This window comes from Protomyctophum bolini, assembly GCF_963924005.1.
Source record: "Protomyctophum bolini genome assembly, chromosome: 4".
NCBI lineage: Eukaryota > Metazoa > Chordata > Actinopteri > Myctophiformes > Myctophidae > Protomyctophum > Protomyctophum bolini.
In genome coordinates, this window is record NC_137865.1 from 51,953,130 (window position 1) to 51,971,872 (window position 18,743).

At 43.9% G+C, this 18,743-nt stretch overlaps 1 protein-coding gene across 1 annotated transcript in view; it reads right to left on the bottom strand.

Annotated features, from left to right (window-relative positions):
* LOC308314674 (unconventional myosin-Va-like) overlaps window positions 1-18,743 on the bottom strand; it is a gene marked incomplete at its 3' end in the record, with an annotated part of 70,593 nt that overhangs the window by 23,585 nt on the left and 28,265 nt on the right. Inside the window, exons 13-23 of the mRNA XM_080762305.1 lie at window positions 18,146-18,271; window positions 17,499-17,582; window positions 16,557-16,676; window positions 15,124-15,221; window positions 12,843-12,929; window positions 11,859-11,967; window positions 6,456-6,667; window positions 4,318-4,474; window positions 3,857-4,096; window positions 472-630; window positions 285-377 (exon numbers count right to left, since the gene is read on the bottom strand). Coding sequence (XP_080618431.1) covers window positions 285-377; window positions 472-630; window positions 3,857-4,096; window positions 4,318-4,474; window positions 6,456-6,667; window positions 11,859-11,967; window positions 12,843-12,929; window positions 15,124-15,221; window positions 16,557-16,676; window positions 17,499-17,582; window positions 18,146-18,271 — 1,485 coding nt within the window. The remainder of the gene's footprint in view (window positions 1-284; window positions 378-471; window positions 631-3,856; window positions 4,097-4,317; window positions 4,475-6,455; window positions 6,668-11,858; window positions 11,968-12,842; window positions 12,930-15,123; window positions 15,222-16,556; window positions 16,677-17,498; window positions 17,583-18,145; window positions 18,272-18,743) is intronic.

Genomic DNA, 18,743 nt, shown 5'->3' on the forward strand with positions numbered 1-18,743 from the left:
TTCTTGTGAATTTATCCTTTTGAAATATATTTTCAATAAAGTATTCAATCAATCAATCAATCAATCAATGAAAAGGGTCAAATTGACGCCCATACGCCGTGACAAGTTTGGGGATTTCGATGACGTCACAACATATGGAAGCAAGCAAGCTAAAATAAGCTAACATACGGTAAATATAATACAATTACAATTCAGGCATTTATCAGACGCTCTATAGAGTAGTACCTCCTGAGCATGCTCAGAGTAATAGAGTATATATAGATATAGAGTATATAGAGTAGTACCTCCTGAGCGTGCTCAGAGTAAGCGACCGCCGCCGCCTCCAGCTCGTTCTTCTCCCTGGTGGCCTCGGCCAGCTCGTGACGGAGGAACGCCACCTAGTGGTGAAACAATGTCACCGTTAGAATAACATTACGATGTTACAATAACCGGGAGGAACAACGCCACCCAGTGGTGGAATAGAAACGTCACCTCGTTGACCAGCGCCGGCAGCCTGTCGTCCAGCCGCGCCCGCGCCTCCTGCGCCGACACGCGCAGCGCCTCCATCTCCCTGAGCACCGCGTCCATCTGCACCCCCTGGTGGCGGTCCGCCAGCGCTGCACGCTCTGCAAGATGGAGGCCCTCCTTATGCTGGGGGGGGGAGGGGGGGGGGGGAAGAGAGAGAGAGAGAGAGAGAGAGAGAGAGTGAGAGAGAGAGAGAGACAGACAGAAAGAGCAATTTTATTAGAAAAGACGTATAAACACGAAAGCTGTTAACACATTTAACTGGTGGACCCTGTGGAATCTACCCCACGGACCCCTGGGCACACTTTGAGCACCACGTAGCACGCATCAGGATGCGTTTAAACACAGAGGACATATACATGTACAGAGACTACATATCAACACAACATTATAGGCCTCACTCAGACCTTCACAACAGATTGTTGTATGGCTGATGCATGAGAGTTTGTTTACCGATGCAAGCTCCCAATGCATTTCCAATGGGAGTCACATGGTTTGACACAACATTTGTGTTGTATGCTAGATGCTAGATGTAAAGGTGTGAGGGAAGCCTTAAGGCCTATTCATAGCTGAAATAACGTTGAGCGGTGGTGAGTAAAAAAAGAGAGAAGGGCTGGAGCAGTGGAGGTGGTTTGCTCTTCACCGCGGCTCGTAACGTCATGTTGTAGTTCGGTGGTCACCTCAGTGACGTCATGTTGTAGTTCGGTGGTCACCTCAGTGACGTCATGTTGTAGTTCGGTGGTCACCTCACCACCGAAAATCCAGACTATGTATGAGCCTTAAGACTACATATAAACAACATTAGACTACATATAAACACAACATTAGACTAAATGAAAACACAACATTAGGGGTGCGTTTGGAAACAGCACACCGGAGCGCACTCGCCTATTAGTTAACATTGTACAGTCTCTATTAGTTAACATTGTACAATCTCTATTAGGTAACATTGTACAGTCTCTATTAGTTAACATTGTACAATCTCTATTAGGTAACATTGTACAGTCTCTATTAGTTAACATTGTACAGTCTCTATTAGTTAACATTGTACAGTCTCTATTAGTTAACATTGTACAGTCTCTATTAGTTAACATTGTACAGTCTCTATTAGTTAACATTGTACAGTCTCTATTAGTTAACATTGTACAGTCTCTATTAGGTAACATTGTACAGTCTCTATTAGGTAACATTGTACAGTCTCTATTAGGTAACATTGCACAGTCTCTATTAGGTAACATTGTCCAACGTGCCCTGAAACTCAACACACAAAGGTATAGTTTCTAGAAGAACTACATCATTCTAAACAGGAGATGTTATTTTTTAAAAGAGCAGAGATGTGTTACTGTAGATTATCTGTCATTTAACCCCATTGAGACCTGAGAGCATAGCATAATTGGTTAAAGTGCTTAATAGAAGAGATCATATCAGACCTGTAGTTTTGTGGTAGTTTGTAGTTTTGTGGTAGTTTGTAGTTTTGTGTGAGTTTGTAGTTTTGTGGTAGTTTGTTCCAGTCAACGTGGAACTAACTTTAGTCTGGATGCCGTTGAGGCAACGACACGGTCATGTGACCAGACAATGACCCATGTCAAAACAATGGACGTTTATTACAGCACACATGCACGCACGCACGCACACACACACACACACACACACACACACACACACACACACACACACACACACACACACACACACACACACACACACACACACACACACACACACACACACACACACACACACACACACACACACACACACACACACACACACACACACACACACACACACACACACACACACACACACACACACACACACACACACACACACACACACAAATATAAACTATGAAGTCCATCTGTAAGGTTCAGTATCTGTTTGTCTAAGTTGATACATATACACGTTTTTAACCCATTAAGACCTGAGACCAGATTCTACAAATGGTGACAGTGTTCTGAAATACCTCATGTTTCTAATCAGTGGTTCTCAAACTATAGGCTCAGGGACCCCAACAATGATATGCATCATGTTTCTATATCAGTGGTTCTCAAACTATAGGGTCAGGGACCCCAACAATGATATGCATTTGTCTAACTAGTTAAATATATAGTTATATAAGGTTTGGTACTGTGTGTCTAACTTAAATACATATTTCAGTACCTGCTTGTCTAATTGTTAAAGTTAAGTACATGTTTAGAATATTTATTTGCATACGGTACCTGTTTGTCTATCTTGTTAAATATAAGTTATTTAGTATACTTATTTGCGTACCTGCTTGTCTATCTTGTTAAATATATCTTATGTAGTTCCCAAACTTTTTTGGACCAGGTACCCCTTTTGGGGTAGATATTCTTCCAGGTACCCCCTCATCCTCGCAACACGGATAACAATATATTTACAACCACAAGCAGTGTTTCCTGCAGGAAAAAGCTTTGGCATGGTGCTGGGCACAGGCCGCAATTTTGATTAATTAATTAAAATTGAAGGCACTCGGGGGGCACACTGGGGAGGCATTGGGGAGGCACTCGGGGGGACACTGGGGAGGCACTCGGGGGGACACTGTCTAAATGTAGACGTCTAAATGTAGACGTCTAAATGTATACAGACGTCTAAATGTAGACGTCTAAATGTGTAAGTCTAAATGTAGACATCTAAATGTGTATGTCTTCTCTTATGGGGGTCCCTGGCACACTGGGGAGGCACTGGGAAGGCACTCGGGGGGCACACTGGGGAGGCAGACACATTTAGACAGTGTCACAGTGTCACTGGGAAGGCACACTGGGGAGGCACTGGGAAGGCACTCGGGGGGCACACTGGGGAGGCATTGGGGAGGCACTCGGGGGGACACTGGGGAGGCACTCGGGGGGACACTGTCTAAATGTAGACGTCTAAATGTAGACGTCTAAATGTAGACGTCTAAATGTATACAGACGTCTAAATGTAGACGTCTAAATGTAGACTTCTAAATGTCTAAGTCTAAATGTAGACGTCTAAATGTGTATGTCTTCTCTTATGGGGGTCCCTGGCATATCTTTTCAAATGGGGGTCCACAGGCTAAGTAGTGTCAATTTGGGGGTCCTTGACATGAAAAAGTTTGGGAACCACTGCTTTAAACACTTTAGCACTTTATGAACATGAACAAAATAGATGGGTCCCCCCTGGAACTCCCTCAGGTACCCCTGGGGGTCCCCGGACCCCACTTTGGGAACCACTGATGTAGTATACTTATTTGCGTACCTGTTTGTCTATCTTGTTTAAATATAAGTAAAGGTTTAGTATACTTATTTGCGTACCCGTTTGTCTATCTTGTTTAAATATAAGTAAAGGTTTAGTATACTTATTTGCGTACCTGCTTGTCTATCTTGCGCTGCAGCTCCATGATCTTGTTCTCCATTCCCACGTTGAGATTCTTGAAGTGCTCGACGGAGCGCGCCTCCGCCTTGAGCCTCCGGAGCTCGCGGCAGGCTCTCCAGCGCCTCACGCAGGCCTGCAGCAGAATGACGGCGCCGACGTAGCGAGCGCAGCGCCGGCGCGCCAGCCAGCCGCGCACCACCCTCTGGATGAGCACCGCCTTCTGCTCGTACACCAGCTGGAATTAATTAATTCATCTGTTAATTAATTAACATATATAGGCTATGATCACCACCTTCTCATGCACAAGCTGGAATGCACACATGTTAAAACACCTTGGGATCCCAGAACAGTATAAGACAGACGGATGTTTGTTTAGCTCGGTAGCAGCAGTAATGGTAATGCTAACCTTGTAGCAGCGTTGTTTAGCTCTGTAGCAGCAGTAATAGTAATGCTAACCTTGTAGTAACGTTGTTTAGCTCGGTAGCGGCGGTAGCAGCACTGGATGGTAACGGCGGCAGAGCGCTGTCTGCGGTAGCGTTTCCGTGCCAACCACATACGAACCGTCCGCTGGAGGAGCACGGAGGCGTTGGTGCGCCGCATGAGCCGCGCCAGGCTGAAAAAGAGTTAAATAAACAACATGAGTCGCGCCAGGCTGCAAAGAGTTAAATAAACAACATGAGTCGCGCCAGGCTGAAAAGAGTTAAATAAACAACATGAGTCGCGCCAGGCTGAAAAAGAGTTAAATAAACAACATGAGCCGCGCCAGGCTGAAAAAGAGTTAAATAAACAACATGAGTCGCGCCAGGCTGCAAAGAGTTAAATAAACAACATGAGTCGCGCCAGGCTGAAAAAGAGTTAAATAAACAACATGAGCCGCGCCAGGCTGAAAAAGAGTTAAATAAACAACATGAGTCGTGGCAGGCTGAAAAGAGTTAAATAAACAACATGAGTCGTGCCAGGCTGAAAAGAGTTAAATAAACAACATGAGTCGCGCCAGGCTGAAAAAGAGTTAAATAAACAACATGAGCCGCGCCAGGCTGAAAAAGAGTTAAATAAACAACATGAGTCGTGGCAGGCTGAAAAGAGTTAAATAAACAACATGAGTCGTGCCAGGCTGAAAAGAGTTAAATAAACAACATGAGTCGCGCCAGGCTGAAAAAGAGTTAAATAAACAACATGAGTCGCGCCAGGCTGCAAAGAGTTAAAACAGCACTTCAGCACTGTAGCAAAGAAGGTTGTCAGGGAAAACATGACATCACCATGACATCATCTGGCCTGATGACATCATGATGACATCATCTGGCCTGATGACATCATCATCACATACCTCCATACATTGACAGTATAATTTACAGTAACTAATAATTTTAGAAATCACAACACTGACCTCATCAAATCCTGGATACATGGTTTAATTCACCCCTTTTGCAACCAGATATTGGAACTATCCCATTGAGACAAAGCAGGGTGCCTATGGGCTATAGTTCCACACATTGGAACTATCCCATTGAGACAAAGCGGGGTGCCTATGGGCTATAGTTCCACACATTGGAACTATCCCATTGAGACAAAGCAGGGTGCCTATGGGCTATAGTTCCAAACATTGGAACTATCCCATTGAGACAAAGCGGGGTGCCTATGGGCTATTGTTCCACACATTGGAACTATCCCATTGAGACAAAGCGGGGTGCACTATGGGCTATAGTTCCACACATTGGAACTATCCCATTGAGACAAAGCAGGGTGCCTATGGGCTATAGTTCCACACATTGGAACTATCCCATTGAGACAAAGCGGGGTGCCTATGGGCTATAGTTCCACACATTGGAACTATCCCATTGAGACAAAGCGGGGTGCCTATGGGCTATAGTTCCACACATTGGAACTATCCCATTGAGACAAAGCGGGGTGCACTATGGGCTATAGTTCCACACATTGGAACTATCCCATTGAGACAGAGCAGGGTGCCTATGGGCTATAGTTCCACACATTGGAACTATCCCATTGAGACAAAGCAGGGTGCTATGGGCTATAGTTCCACACATTGGAACTATCCCATTGAGACAAAGCAGGGTGCTATGGGCTATAGTTCCACACATTGGAACTATCCCATTGAGACAAAGCAGGGTGCTATGGGCTATAGTTCCACACATTGGAACTATCCCATTGAGACAAAGCGGGGTGCCTATTGGCTATAGTTCCACACATTGGAACTATCCCATTGAGACAAAGCAGGGTGCCTATGGGCTATAGTTCCACACATTGGAACTATCCCATTGAGACAAAGCAGGGTGCTATGGGCTATAGTTCCACACATTGGAACTATCCCATTGAGACAAAGCGGGGTGCCTATGGGCTATAGTTCCACACATTGGAACTATCCCATTGAGACAAAGCGGGGTGCTATGGGCTATAGTTCCACACATTGGAACTATCCCATTGAGACAAAGCGGGGTGCCTATGGGCTATAGTTCCACACATTGGAACTATCCCATTGAGACAAAGCAGGGTGCCTATGGGCTATAGTTCCACACATTGGAACTATCCCATTGAGACAAAGTGGGCTATAGTTCCACACATTACCATGAACGTACCATCGTGCCTGGTGACCTCGGGCGTATCTCTGTACGGTGACGGCTGCTCTGCGCAGTCTGAGGTAGCGGCTGCGCTGCAGCCAGCAGCGGATGGTCTTCTGGATGCGCACGCAGGCGGCGCGCAGCGCGTCCGAACGCTGCTTCTCCAGAAAGGCCACCTGGCCGGCCCGGAAGAAGATCTTAGTCTTGCCGAACTGGTACTTATCCTCGTCCTGAAATGACACAACACAACGGAGACGTTAGCAGCATGTAGACTAGCCTGCTTTACGTTAGCAGCATGTAGCTTTATGTTAGCAGCATGTAGCTTTACGTTAGCAGCATGTAGACTAGCCTGCTTTCCCACGCCGGATTGGCTGCGTTAAAAAAAACGCTCTGAAAGGATATATGTGACTACATTTGACTGAGGGACTGCCATTGGATTTTTTTTAAATTTCGTTTTATCATGTGAAAGCAGTTTTGGAGATGTGGCTTTTATAGAGAAATGTCTTGCAGAGAAACAGCGAGTTGAGAAAACAGGCTTGAAAAGGTTCACTTCTGTGGTCTCTAACATTACACCTAGCTACATGATTAAGCATTTATTTCATATTTACATGTGTGGGACATTTGGGTAAGTGGCTATGGCCAAATTTAGTCCAAGGACTGTTTTTCATGCAAAACTACATGAAAACCCTATAGTTATCACGTCACATGCTACTTTAAAGCATAATGAAATTTAGATAATATTGCCTTATAATAGGTTATTAATAGGGCCATCTTGGGTTAAGGTAAATGTAGGGTATTTGCAGTGATCAGATTAGGGTAGATTTGTTTTATCCTCTAGTAGACACAGGGCTTCATTTCCATCACCTCTAAACCCCTTATCCTTCAACTTCTTTACCTTTTTTTCCTTTTTTGAAAAACATTTTTTGAATAGTTGAACTAGCCAATCTACATTGACACGTGAGCTTGTAGACGTCTGTTGTTGTTGGTTGCCATGGCTGCCAGTTCCCACATGATGTCGTGTGGGAGTTCTGATTGGTCCAGAGTGTACTGAATAACTTCTAGCTTACATAACGTCTTGCCACTAATAAATTGTTGTACGAGTTCCAATCTGGTTTCAGAACATCCCACTCCACTGACACATGCCTTCTCTATTTGAGCGACCACATCAAACACGAGGTGGATGCTGGAAAATACTGCGGCATGGTCATGCTGGACCTCCAAAAGGCTTTTGACACCGTGAACCACTCCATACTGGTTAACAAGCTTAAAGCTATTGGTTTTGATAGCACATCAGTGAGCTGGATGCAATCCTACCTGGAGGGGAGAGAACAGATGGTGGAAGTGAACGGAACACTGTCCCCCCCCCTCCCAGTGAGCTGTGGCGTCCCACAAGGAAGCATACTAGGGCCTTTACTGTTCCTAATATATGTAAACGACATGACTTCAGCTTGTGACTGCAACTTGTTCCTGTTCGCAGACGACTCAGCACTGCTGGTCTCGGACAGGAACAAACTGCAGGTTGAAAAGACCCTCAGCTCTGAACTCGGTAGAATCTGCACCTGGCTCGCTGATAACAAACTATCCTTACACCTGGGAAAAACTGAATCCATTCTCTTCGGATCAAATAGTAATCTCAAAAAGGCAGATGGCTTCTTGGTTAGAGTTGGTGATGATATTATCACACGGAAGGATCAAATTACCTACCTAGGTTCCATCCTGGAGGCCAATCTTTCCGGTGATAAGATGGCCACCAACGTAATCAAAAAAGTCAATCAAAGAACAAGATTCCTCTACAGGATCTCCTCACTGGTCGACAAAAACACCTTGAAGACCTTAACAGGAGCCCTTGTACAAGGTTTCTTTGACTATGCATCCACCTCCTGGTACCACAGCACCTCAAAGGCCCTTAAAACAAGGCTCCAGACCTCCCAAAACAAACTGGTCAGGCTCCTACTTGGCCTCACCCCCCGAACCCACCTCACCCCTGCCCACTTTGACAGGCTGGGATGGCTTAGGGTCGACGACAGAGTACAGCATCTTGCAATGGGTCTGGTCCACAAGATTAGATACACCACCAAGATACCCATGTACCTGTCTAAATACTTCCTTAATGTAAACGAAGTCCACACCCACAACACCAGAGGGAGTGCAACAAACCATGTACAACCCAGATTCGGCACAAACAAGGGACTAAATTATTTTCGCTCCTATGCGACCAAAATGTGGAACGCCCTACCAACAGTCATTAAGACATGTGAATCCCTTGGCTCCTTCAAAACTGCTCTCAAAGGGCACCTACGGATGGCTGCAATTCGAAACTGGCCTCTGTAAAAGCTGAATTTGTATCTGGATTGTACTATGTTTTTGTATGGACGTGGTGTTGGGTGCCTGCACATATGCACACATGGCATCAACGCATGGTGTTGTGTGCAGGCGCCCTACACTCTGTCTTTGTACTATGGATTGTACTATGTTTTTGTATGGACGTGGTGTTGGGTGCCTGCACATATGCACACATGGCATCAACGCATGGTGTTGTGTGCAGGCGCCCTACACTCTGTCTTTCGTTTTCTTTTCTTTTATCCCCCTGTTCCCCTCACTGTATATATACTTTTTTTCCCTTTTCGCTTCCTATATGATGAATTCCTGTTCTGTTCTTTAACTACATAGAAGTGTCTATTTGTTTGTCTCTAAATGTTTTGATGAATTGAACAATGTGGACCCTGTTGTAAACAAGTGTAAGGCTTAATTGGGTCGTCCACTCACAGTTAACAGTCTTTGTATTGAGTTTGTGCTTGAAATGTACTGTAATTCTGCAAACTGTTAATAAAGATTTCAATCAATCAATTAAGACGAGGACTCAAGTCTAAGATGAACAGCTCATCAGAGATAGTGTCATCTCCTTTGTATCCTCCAAAGTGGATGATACGATCTCCCACAATGCAACAGCACATACCACGCATTGGACATGGTCCTTTCCCCTTGGGCTCAACCTTCTTCCAGGAGAAGGTCTCTGGACTGAATTTCCACACATCATTGAAGGTCTGGTTACCGTTCCAGCCACCAAATATGTACAGCTCTCCATTGTAGATAAATGCTGAATGACACCAGCGTCCTTCTGGTAGAAGTTGTGCAGAAGGTGTGTCCAGCCAGGCGTTTGTCTCTGTGTCAAACACTCTGATGCTGTTGTAGACCCCCTGGTACCCCCTCCAGCCCCCGAATACAAACATCTTTGTCCTGACGATGGTGGCAGAGTGAGCTGATGAATCAGGAGGTGGAGTTCCTCTGGTGTTAATTAGAGACCAGACCATTGTGCTGGTGTCCAACTTGTACATGTCATTAGTGCTTACAGTCAGCTTGGTGTCTCCTCCATGGATAAACATGACCTTCTCCAACACACAGGCTGAGTGGAAGCTCCTCTCCTCTGGAACAGTCCCAGAAACCCTGGTTTGGAACCATCTGTGGGCGTCAACATCAAATGCATAAAGCACATTGCAGTAAGGATAGCCTCCCCAGATGTAGACTGTATCTTCAACCAACACAGCTGTGTAGCCCCAGCGCTTGGATGGAACCTCAAGGTGACCGTCTCCTCTTCCTGGTTCCACTGGAGGTAACTTCTTCCAGCATAAAGACACTGTGTTGAAGACATGGACATCCATCTGTTCCATGTAGTTGATTTCATCACAGCGGCCTCCAAAGGAATACAGTTTGTTCCTCACTACTACAGCAGCATGATAGGCTCGCTTTGGTCCTCCTGCTTTGGAAACGGTCCAAGACAACATCACTCTGTCTGTCTGTCTGTCTGTCTCTCTTCTCTCTCTCGACGTCTACAGTCATTTTCAACACGGTGCATCATCTTATATCTTCTGGTGTGAAATCACACAAGACACAAACTGTTGCCATGCACGCCTTAACGACGCCAATTAGTGCAGCTGTTCTTCATTCTCACCCTTTGAACTCTATTGCTATATTTATTACTTCATAGCGGCTACCTTGGGGTCTATGGATCTATGGGTCTTCCACACGCTACAGGGTTCCCTAACACTGAGCTGTGTTGTATTTTGAGGCTGTGTGTGTGTGTGTGTGTGTGTGTGTGTGTGTGTGTGTGTGTGTGTGTGTGTGTGTGTGTGCGCGCGCGCGCGCGCGTACGTGCGTGCATGTGTGTGCAGAATGTGCTCAAGCTTACTGGCTGAGCACAGAATGTGATGTATGGTGATAACAGTGCCTCTCACGTCACGCGGGTGTGATATTTTTCTCCATATCGCTGTGTGAGAGACAGTCCACTGAGCAACTCAAAGTGAGGCTGAATGACAAGCATTTTGCATTCTGGCTCTTTGAGGGGAGCTAGCGCCCCCTATGGCCAGCTTGGTGTGTTTGTGTGTTCTCCTACATTACACCTAGCTACATGTTTAAGCATTTATTTCATATTTACATGTCGATTTCAGCTCTGACACTTATTTCAGACATGCTCTAGTATGTGAAGAGTCTGCCTGTGATATCAACTAAAAAAAAAAAAGAAAAAAACTTTTTCTCCTGAAAAGCTGGGATTTGCGCGATGCCAGTCTCTCAGTCAAATCTGGTCACATATATTCAAAGATTTCCAAAATCAAAATCAAAGATGGAAAAATAGCAGATCTACAAGCTCGTAGGCTCGGTGCCGTGCTATATGAGCTTGTAGATCTGCTATTTTTAAACAGCTAAAGTAAAACAGGAACCCATTTTGGTGTTAGATCTGCTATTATAAAATAGCAGATCTACAAGCTCATAGCGCGCCACCGAGTGGCGCGCTACGAGCTTGTAGGTCTGCTATTTTTGAAAAATCGAAGAACGACTGACATTTTTAGAATCTGATCTCAGGTCAGAATGGGTTAATCAGACCAGTGTGTGTCCAGTGGAAACCTCGTATGAATCTGATCTCAGGTCAGAATGGGTTAAACACCAAAAAGGGGCCCAGAACGGCTTAATTGATTGAGTTTACAGTACGCTGGGGGAGGGGGGGGGGGGGATGACACGCAGAGCAAAGGTCGTCGGGATGGGGGACTCGAACCCGCGACGCGCTGTCAGGTTTAGGATTAGCAGCCTTGGTGCCGGAACCGCTAGGCCTGATATTTGACCTTCAAGCATTTCTTGAGATCTGACCTTAGCCTGATGGAGGGGAAAGGAACTGGTTGGAATAACGTGTTCCTACCACGCGCTACTACGTCCAACCAGGGAAACTCCCCCCTGTCAGGTGTAAAGGAGCAACTTGGACACTCAGGCATGAAGGAAGCATGAGTTCAAGTCCGTTGCTCTCCCCTTGTCCCCCATATATGGGGACTAGGTTGGTGGAGGGTGTGTAGAGCCCAGGATCACATTAGATGATTGACACAGGGGTGAAAAATGGGTTACAAAATCGTGGGATAAAAAAAAAAGAGATCTGACCTTTAAGCAGATCTTCAGGAGGTTCCTGCAGGTCTGCTTCCTGTCTGGGAGAACGTCCTTCCACCTCACCAACACCCGGTACCGGCTGAAGAACTCCTGATAGGTCCACCTGGTTAGAGACAATATAATACAGAGCTGCTGATTGGTCCATCTGGAAGAGACAATATAATACAGAGCTGCTGATTGGTCCATCTGGAAGAGACAATATAATACAGAGCTCCTGATAGGTCCACCTGGAGGAAACAATATAATACAGAGCTGCTGATTGGTCCATCTGGAAGAAACAATATAATACAGAGCTCCTGACAGTTTTCTGAAAAAACTATGTTTCTATGTCAGTGGTTCTTCGATTTTTCAAAAATAGCAGATCTACAAGCTCATAGCGCGTACTCGGTGGCGCGCTATGAGCTTGTAGGTCTGCTATTTTTCAATAGCTAAAGCATAACACGATGCTAACACCAAAAGGGGTTCCCGCCCAAAATTGGTTAATAGAACTAATTTCAGGGTTTGTTTAATTCTGTCATTTCTCCTGCCAGATGTCCCTGACAGGGAGGAGTTTCACCTGGAGATGGTTCTAAGGTTCTAAGTGGTTCTAGGTGGAGATGGTTCTAAGGTTCTAAGTGGTTCTAGGTGGAGATGGTTCTAAGGTTCTAAGTGGTTCTAGGTGGAGATGGTTCTAAGGTTCTAAGTGGTCCTAGGTGGAGATGGTTCTAAGGTTCTAAGTGGTCCTAGGTGGAGATGGTTCTAAGGTTCTAAGTGGTTCTAGGTGGAGATGGTTCTAAGGTTCTAAGTGGTTCTAGGTGGAGATGGTTCTAAGGTTCTAAGTGGTCCAAGGTGGAGATGGTTCTAAGGTTCTAAGTGGTTCTAGGTGGAGATGGTTCTAAGGTTCTAAGTGGTTCTAGGTGGAGATGGTTCTAAGGTTCTAAGTGGTCCTAGGTGGAGATGGTTCTAAGGTTCTAAGTGGTCCTAGGTGGAGCTACCAACCTGGAAGGGAAGCCTGCAGCGGAGATGCGGATGGTCTCCAGGATTCCACAGGCTCTGAGCTGTTGGACCACTCGGACTGGATGCAATCTATAATAAATAATAATAATAATAAAACTTTATTTGTATAGCACCTTTCATGACATGAAATGCAGCTCAAAGTGCTTTACAGAACAATGGAGAATAAAAGAAAGGCAAGGCAACAACATTAAGAACAAGCAGTAATGCAATACAGTGAGGACATGAATAACAAAAATAAAAAATAAAAGATCAATTAAAAGCTATGTTGTAGAAGTGGGTCTTGAGCTGAGCTTTAAAAATGTCTACAGAGGCTGCCTGTCGAAGGTACAGTGGGAGCTTGTTCCATGCCGTCGGCCCGTAGAAGCAAAAAGCTGCTTCCCCGTATTTTTTAGTTGCCATTTTTTTTGGCAAAGCGAGAAGGCCAGCAGTGGAAGACCTTAGGGGGCGGTTTGGGACATATTTAGGCAGGCAGTCATGTAGGTAGGAAGGTGCGAGACCATTGAGAGCTTTATAGACAAGTAAAATAATTTTAAAACCGGGACCAACACACCACACCACACCACAACACAACACAACACCACATAGAACATTTCATGGTAGGGGTCCAATGCCTTGCTCAAGGGCACTTCAGCAGTGGTAATTTTAACACGCCGGTACGGGGATACGAACTATAGCGACCTTTCCGATATCAATACCGCTCCGCAAACCGTTCGGCCACCGCTGCCCTTAAGCTGCCCTTAAGGTCACTAGTCTCACAGAGTTAGGGGTTAGGGGTGAGGTCACTAGTCTCACAGAGTTAGGGGTTAGGGAAGAGATGAGGTCACTAGTCTCACAGAGTTAGGGGTTAGGGAAGAGATGAGGTTACTAGTCTCACAGAGTTAGGGGTTAGGGAAGAGATGAGGTCACTAGTCTCACAGAGTTAGGGGTTAGGGAAGAGATGAGGTCACTAGTCTCACAGAGTTAGGGGTTAGGGAAGAGATGAGGTCACTAGTCTCACAGAGTTAGGGGTTAGGGGTGAGGTCACTAGTCTCACAGAGTTAGGGGTTAGGGAAGAGATGAGGTCACTAGTCTCACAGAGTTAGGGGTTAGGGAAGAGATGAGGTCACTAGTCTCACAGAGTTAGGGGTTAGGGAAGAGATGAGGTCACTAGTCTCACAGAGTTAGGGGTTAGGGAAGAGATGAGGTCACTAGTCTCACAGAGTTAGGGGTTAGGGAAGAGATGAGGTCACTAGTCTCACAGAGTTTAGGGGTTAGGGAAGAGATGAGGTCACTAGTCTCACAGAGTTAGGGGTTAGGGAAGAGATGAGGTCACTAGTCTCACAGAGTTAGGGGTTAGGGAAGAGATGAGGTCACTAGTCTCACAGAGTTTAGGGGTTAGGGAAGAGGTGAGGTCACTAGTCTCACAGAGTTAGGGGTTAGGGAAGAGATGAGGTCACTAGTCTCACAGAGTTTAGGGGTTAGGGAAGAGATGAGGTCACTAGTCTCACAGAGTTTAGGGGTTAGGGAAGAGATGAGGTCACTAGTCTCACAAAGTTAGGGGTTAGGGAAGAGATGAGGTCACTAGTCTCACATAGTTTAGGGGTTAGGGAAGAGATGAGGTCACTAGTCTCACAGAGTTTAGGGGTGAGGTCACTAGTCTCACAGAGTTTAGGGGTTAGGGAAGAGATGAGGTCACTAGTCTCACAGAGTTTAGGGGTGAGGTCACTAGTCTCACAGAGTTTAGGGGTTAGGGAAGAGATGAGGTCACTAGTCTCACAGAGTTAGGGGTTAGGGAAGAGATGAGGTCACTAGTCTCACAGAGTTAGGGGTTAGGGAAGAGATGAGGTCACTAGTCTCACAGAGTTTAGGGGTTAGGGAAGAGATGAGGTCACTAGTCTCACAGAGTTTAGGGGTTAGGGAAGAGATGAGGTCACTAGTCTCACAGAGTTAGGGGTTAGGGAAGAGATGAGGTCACTAGTCTCACAAAGTTAGGGGTTAGGGAAGAGATGAGGTCACTAGTCTCACATAGTTTAGGGGTTAGGGAAGAGATGAGGTCACTAGTCTCACAGAGTTTAGGGGTGAGGTCACTAGTCTCACAGAGTTTAGGGGTTAGGGAAGAGATGAGGTCACTAGTCTCACAGAGTTTAGGGGTGAGGTCACTAGTCTCACAGAGTTTAGGGGTTAGGGAAGAGATGAGGTCACTAGTCTCACAGAGTTTAGGGGTGAGGGAAGAGATGAGGTCACTAGTCTCACATAGTTTAGGGGTTAGGGAAGAGAGACTCACAGGAAAGCGTCTTTGTGGTCGTTGGGTTTGATGCAGCGGATGTAGTGAGGAGTGGTGCTGTTGAGGATCTCCATCAGAAGGTGGAGCGACTGTTTGAACTGAAAGATACAAAACAGAGATAAAACCACGACTGATACAATACATAGAGATAAACCTGTTTGAACTGAAAGATACATAGAGATAAACCTGTTTGAACTGAAAGATACATAGAGATAAAATTATTTTGGCAAATTGTTTTGGCAAATTAGGGTTTTGGCAAATTAGGGTTTTGGCAAATTAGGGTTTTGGCAAATTATTTTGGCAAATTATTTTGGCAAATTGTTTTGGCAAATTGTTTTGGAAAATTAGGGTTTTGGCAAATTATTTTGGCAAATTATTTTGGCAAATTAGGGTTTTGGCAAATTAGGGTTTTGGCAAAAATTAGGGTTTTGGCAAATTAGGGTTTTGGCAAATTAGGGTTTTGGCAAATAAGGGTTTTGGCAAATTAGGGTTTTGGCAATTTTTTTGGCAATTTTTTTTGGCAAATTGTTTTGGCAAATTGTTTTGGCAAATTGTTTTGGCAAATTGTTTTGGCAAATTAGGGTTTTGGAAAATTAGGGTTTTGGCAAATTAGGGTTTTGGCAAATTAGGGTTTTGGCAAATTAGGGTTTTGGCAAATTATTTTGGCAAATTATTTTGGCAAATTAGCGTTTTGGCAAATTAGGGTTTTGGCAAATTAGGGTTTTGGCAAATTAGGGTTTTGGCGCAAATAATTTTGGCAAATTAGGGTTTTGGCAAATTAGGGTTTTGGCAAATTATTTTGGCAAATTATTTTGGCAAATTGTTTTGGCAAATTGTTTTGGCAAATTGTTTTGGAAAATTAGGGTTTTGGCAAATGATTTTGGCAAATGATTTTGGCAAATTAGGGTTTTGGCAAATTAGGGTTTTGGCAAATTAGGGTTTTGGCAAATTAGGGTTTTGGCAAATAAGGGTTTTGGCAAATTATTTTGGCAAATTAGCGTTTTGGCAAATTAGGGTTTTGGCAAATTAGGGTTTTGGCAAATTAGGGTTTTGGCGCAAATAATTTTGGCAAATAATTTTGGCAAATTAGGGTTTTGGCAAATTAGGGTTTTGGCAAATTAGGGTTTTGGCAAATTATTTTGGCAAATTATTTTGGCAAATTATTTTGGCAAATTATTTTGAGCTTGTAGATCTGCTATTTCCAGCATGCAACCAAGTGTAAAAGGACTTATACTGGATCTCTTGTCCACTAGTCCCTTCCTTGACATTTTAGTCTAGTTTTTATTTTTAAACGAAATTGTCAGTATATTTACTTACTTACTTTTAGTCATCATAGCTTAGTTTCCATTTAGTTTTCGTCAGTGAAAAAAGGCAGTCGACGAACATTCTTCGTCTTATTTTTAGTCGACGAAAACAACACTGGTTTCTCTCACCTGCAATCCGACGGTCTTCCTGTGCTCTCGGTGAGCTGGGCCAGAGCGGGCCGTCTGATTGGGCGACGACGACGTCGTCGTCTTGGACTCGTCGGCCAATAGCAGCAGCAGGAAGTTCCACTGCCAACGACAACGACATCATCGCTTCGGCTTTAAGACCGTCAGCAGTGGAAGGTTTTAACCAATAGTAGAGAGGCCTGGTGCAATGCTTCATTCCGATTGGTCGATCGCCAAATTCAGCGGTGTGTTATGTAAGGGATAATGTCTGGCTAGGTGGTCGTTGTATAGGGAGATATTTCACCTCCTTTATGTAAGGGATAATGTCTGGCTAGGTGGTCGTTGTAGGGAGATAATTCACCTCCTTTATGTAAGGGATAATGTCTGGCTAGGTGGTCGTTGTAGGGAGATAATTCACCTCCTTTATGTAAGGGATAATGTCTGGCTAGGTGGTCGTTGTATAGGGAGATAATTCACCTCCTTTATGTAAGGGATAATGTCTGGCTAGGTGGTCGTTGTAGGGAGATAATTCACCTCCTTTATGTAAGGGATAATGTCTGGCTAGGTGGTCGTTGTAGGGAGATAATTCACCTCCTTTATGTAAGGGATAATGTCTGGCTAGGTGGTCGTTGTATAGGGAGATACAACAGGTTTAAGTGTTATTATTACTATAGTTATTTTTGTGGTTATTATTACTATAGTTATTGTTGTGGTTACCTTGCTGCTCTTCAACAGGTTGAGGTGTTACTATTACTATAGTTATTGTTGTGGTTATTATTACTATAGTTATTGTTGTGGTTACCTTGCTGCTCTTCAACAGGTTGAGGTGTTACTATTACTATAGTTATTGTTGTGGTTAACTTGCTGCTCTTCAACAGGTTTAAGTGTTATTATTACTATAGTTATTGTTGTGGTTATTATTACTATAGTTATTGTTGTGGTTACCTTGCTGCTCTTCAACAGGTTGAGGTGTTCTTCGTTCACGGTGTCTTTGTTCTTCTCCAGGAATCCATCGCACTGGTACTCCACCTGATTAGCATAGCATTAGCATAGCATTAGTATGACATTAACGCGTGAATTCCGTTTGTGTCCGAGCAAGGCATGGTAACGCCCTACTTTAAAATTTCTTAAATTCTTAAACTTTTAAATTTAATTTCTTGAACTCTTAATCTTTTACATTTCTTGAACTCTTAAACTTTTACATTTCTTGAACTCTTAAACTTTTACATTTCTTGAACTCTTAAACTTTTACATTTCTTGAACTCTTAAACTTTTAAATTTCTTGAACTCTTAAACTTTTAAATTTCTTGAACTCTTAAACTTTTAAATTTCTTGAACTCTTAAACTTTTAAATTTCTTAAATTCTTAAACTTTTAAATTTCTTAAATTCTTAAACTTTTACATTTCTTAAATTCTTTAATTTCTTAAATTCCTGCACTTTTAAATTTCTTAAATTCTTAAATTCTTAAATTTCTGCACTTTTAAATTTCTTAAATTCTTAAATTTCTGCACTTTTACATTTCTTAAATTCTTATCGAGAAAGCGCGACAAAAACTTGCTCGGTAAAAAATGTAACCCCTGAATTAGAGTACCTTGTCAGCAAAGTGGGCGATGATGAAGGCCGTGTTGGACATTCTGGGCTTATCAAAGTGAACGTTGTTCTTCAACAGGGTGTTGTAGAGCTTCTGAGCCCAGGAGGAGTCACTGCCCTTAGGCATCTGAGGAGGAACATCCATCCATCCATCCATCCATCCATCCATCAATCAATCAATCAATCGGTGGTCTCCAACATTACACCTAGCTACATGTTTTTAACCCATTTAGACCCGAGTTAAAAACATTAACTTTGAAAGAATATATATTCAAAGATTTGAGCCACATTTTTTAAGATTTTTCAAAAATAGCAGACCTACAAGCTCATAGCTTGTAGCTTGTAGATCTGCTATTTTTCAATAGCTAAAGTAGAACAGAATGCTTAGTTAAAACACCAAAAAGGGTTCGCATCAATAATGGGTTTTTAAGTGTATACTTAAAAAGGCACACTGACCTTACACTCCTCATCCAGCAGATCCAGGATCCCCATCCGGTCTTCTATCATACCGATGCACACTGACCTTACACTCCTCATCCAGCAGATCCAGGATCCCCATCCGGTCTTCTATCATACCGATGCACACTGACCTTACACTC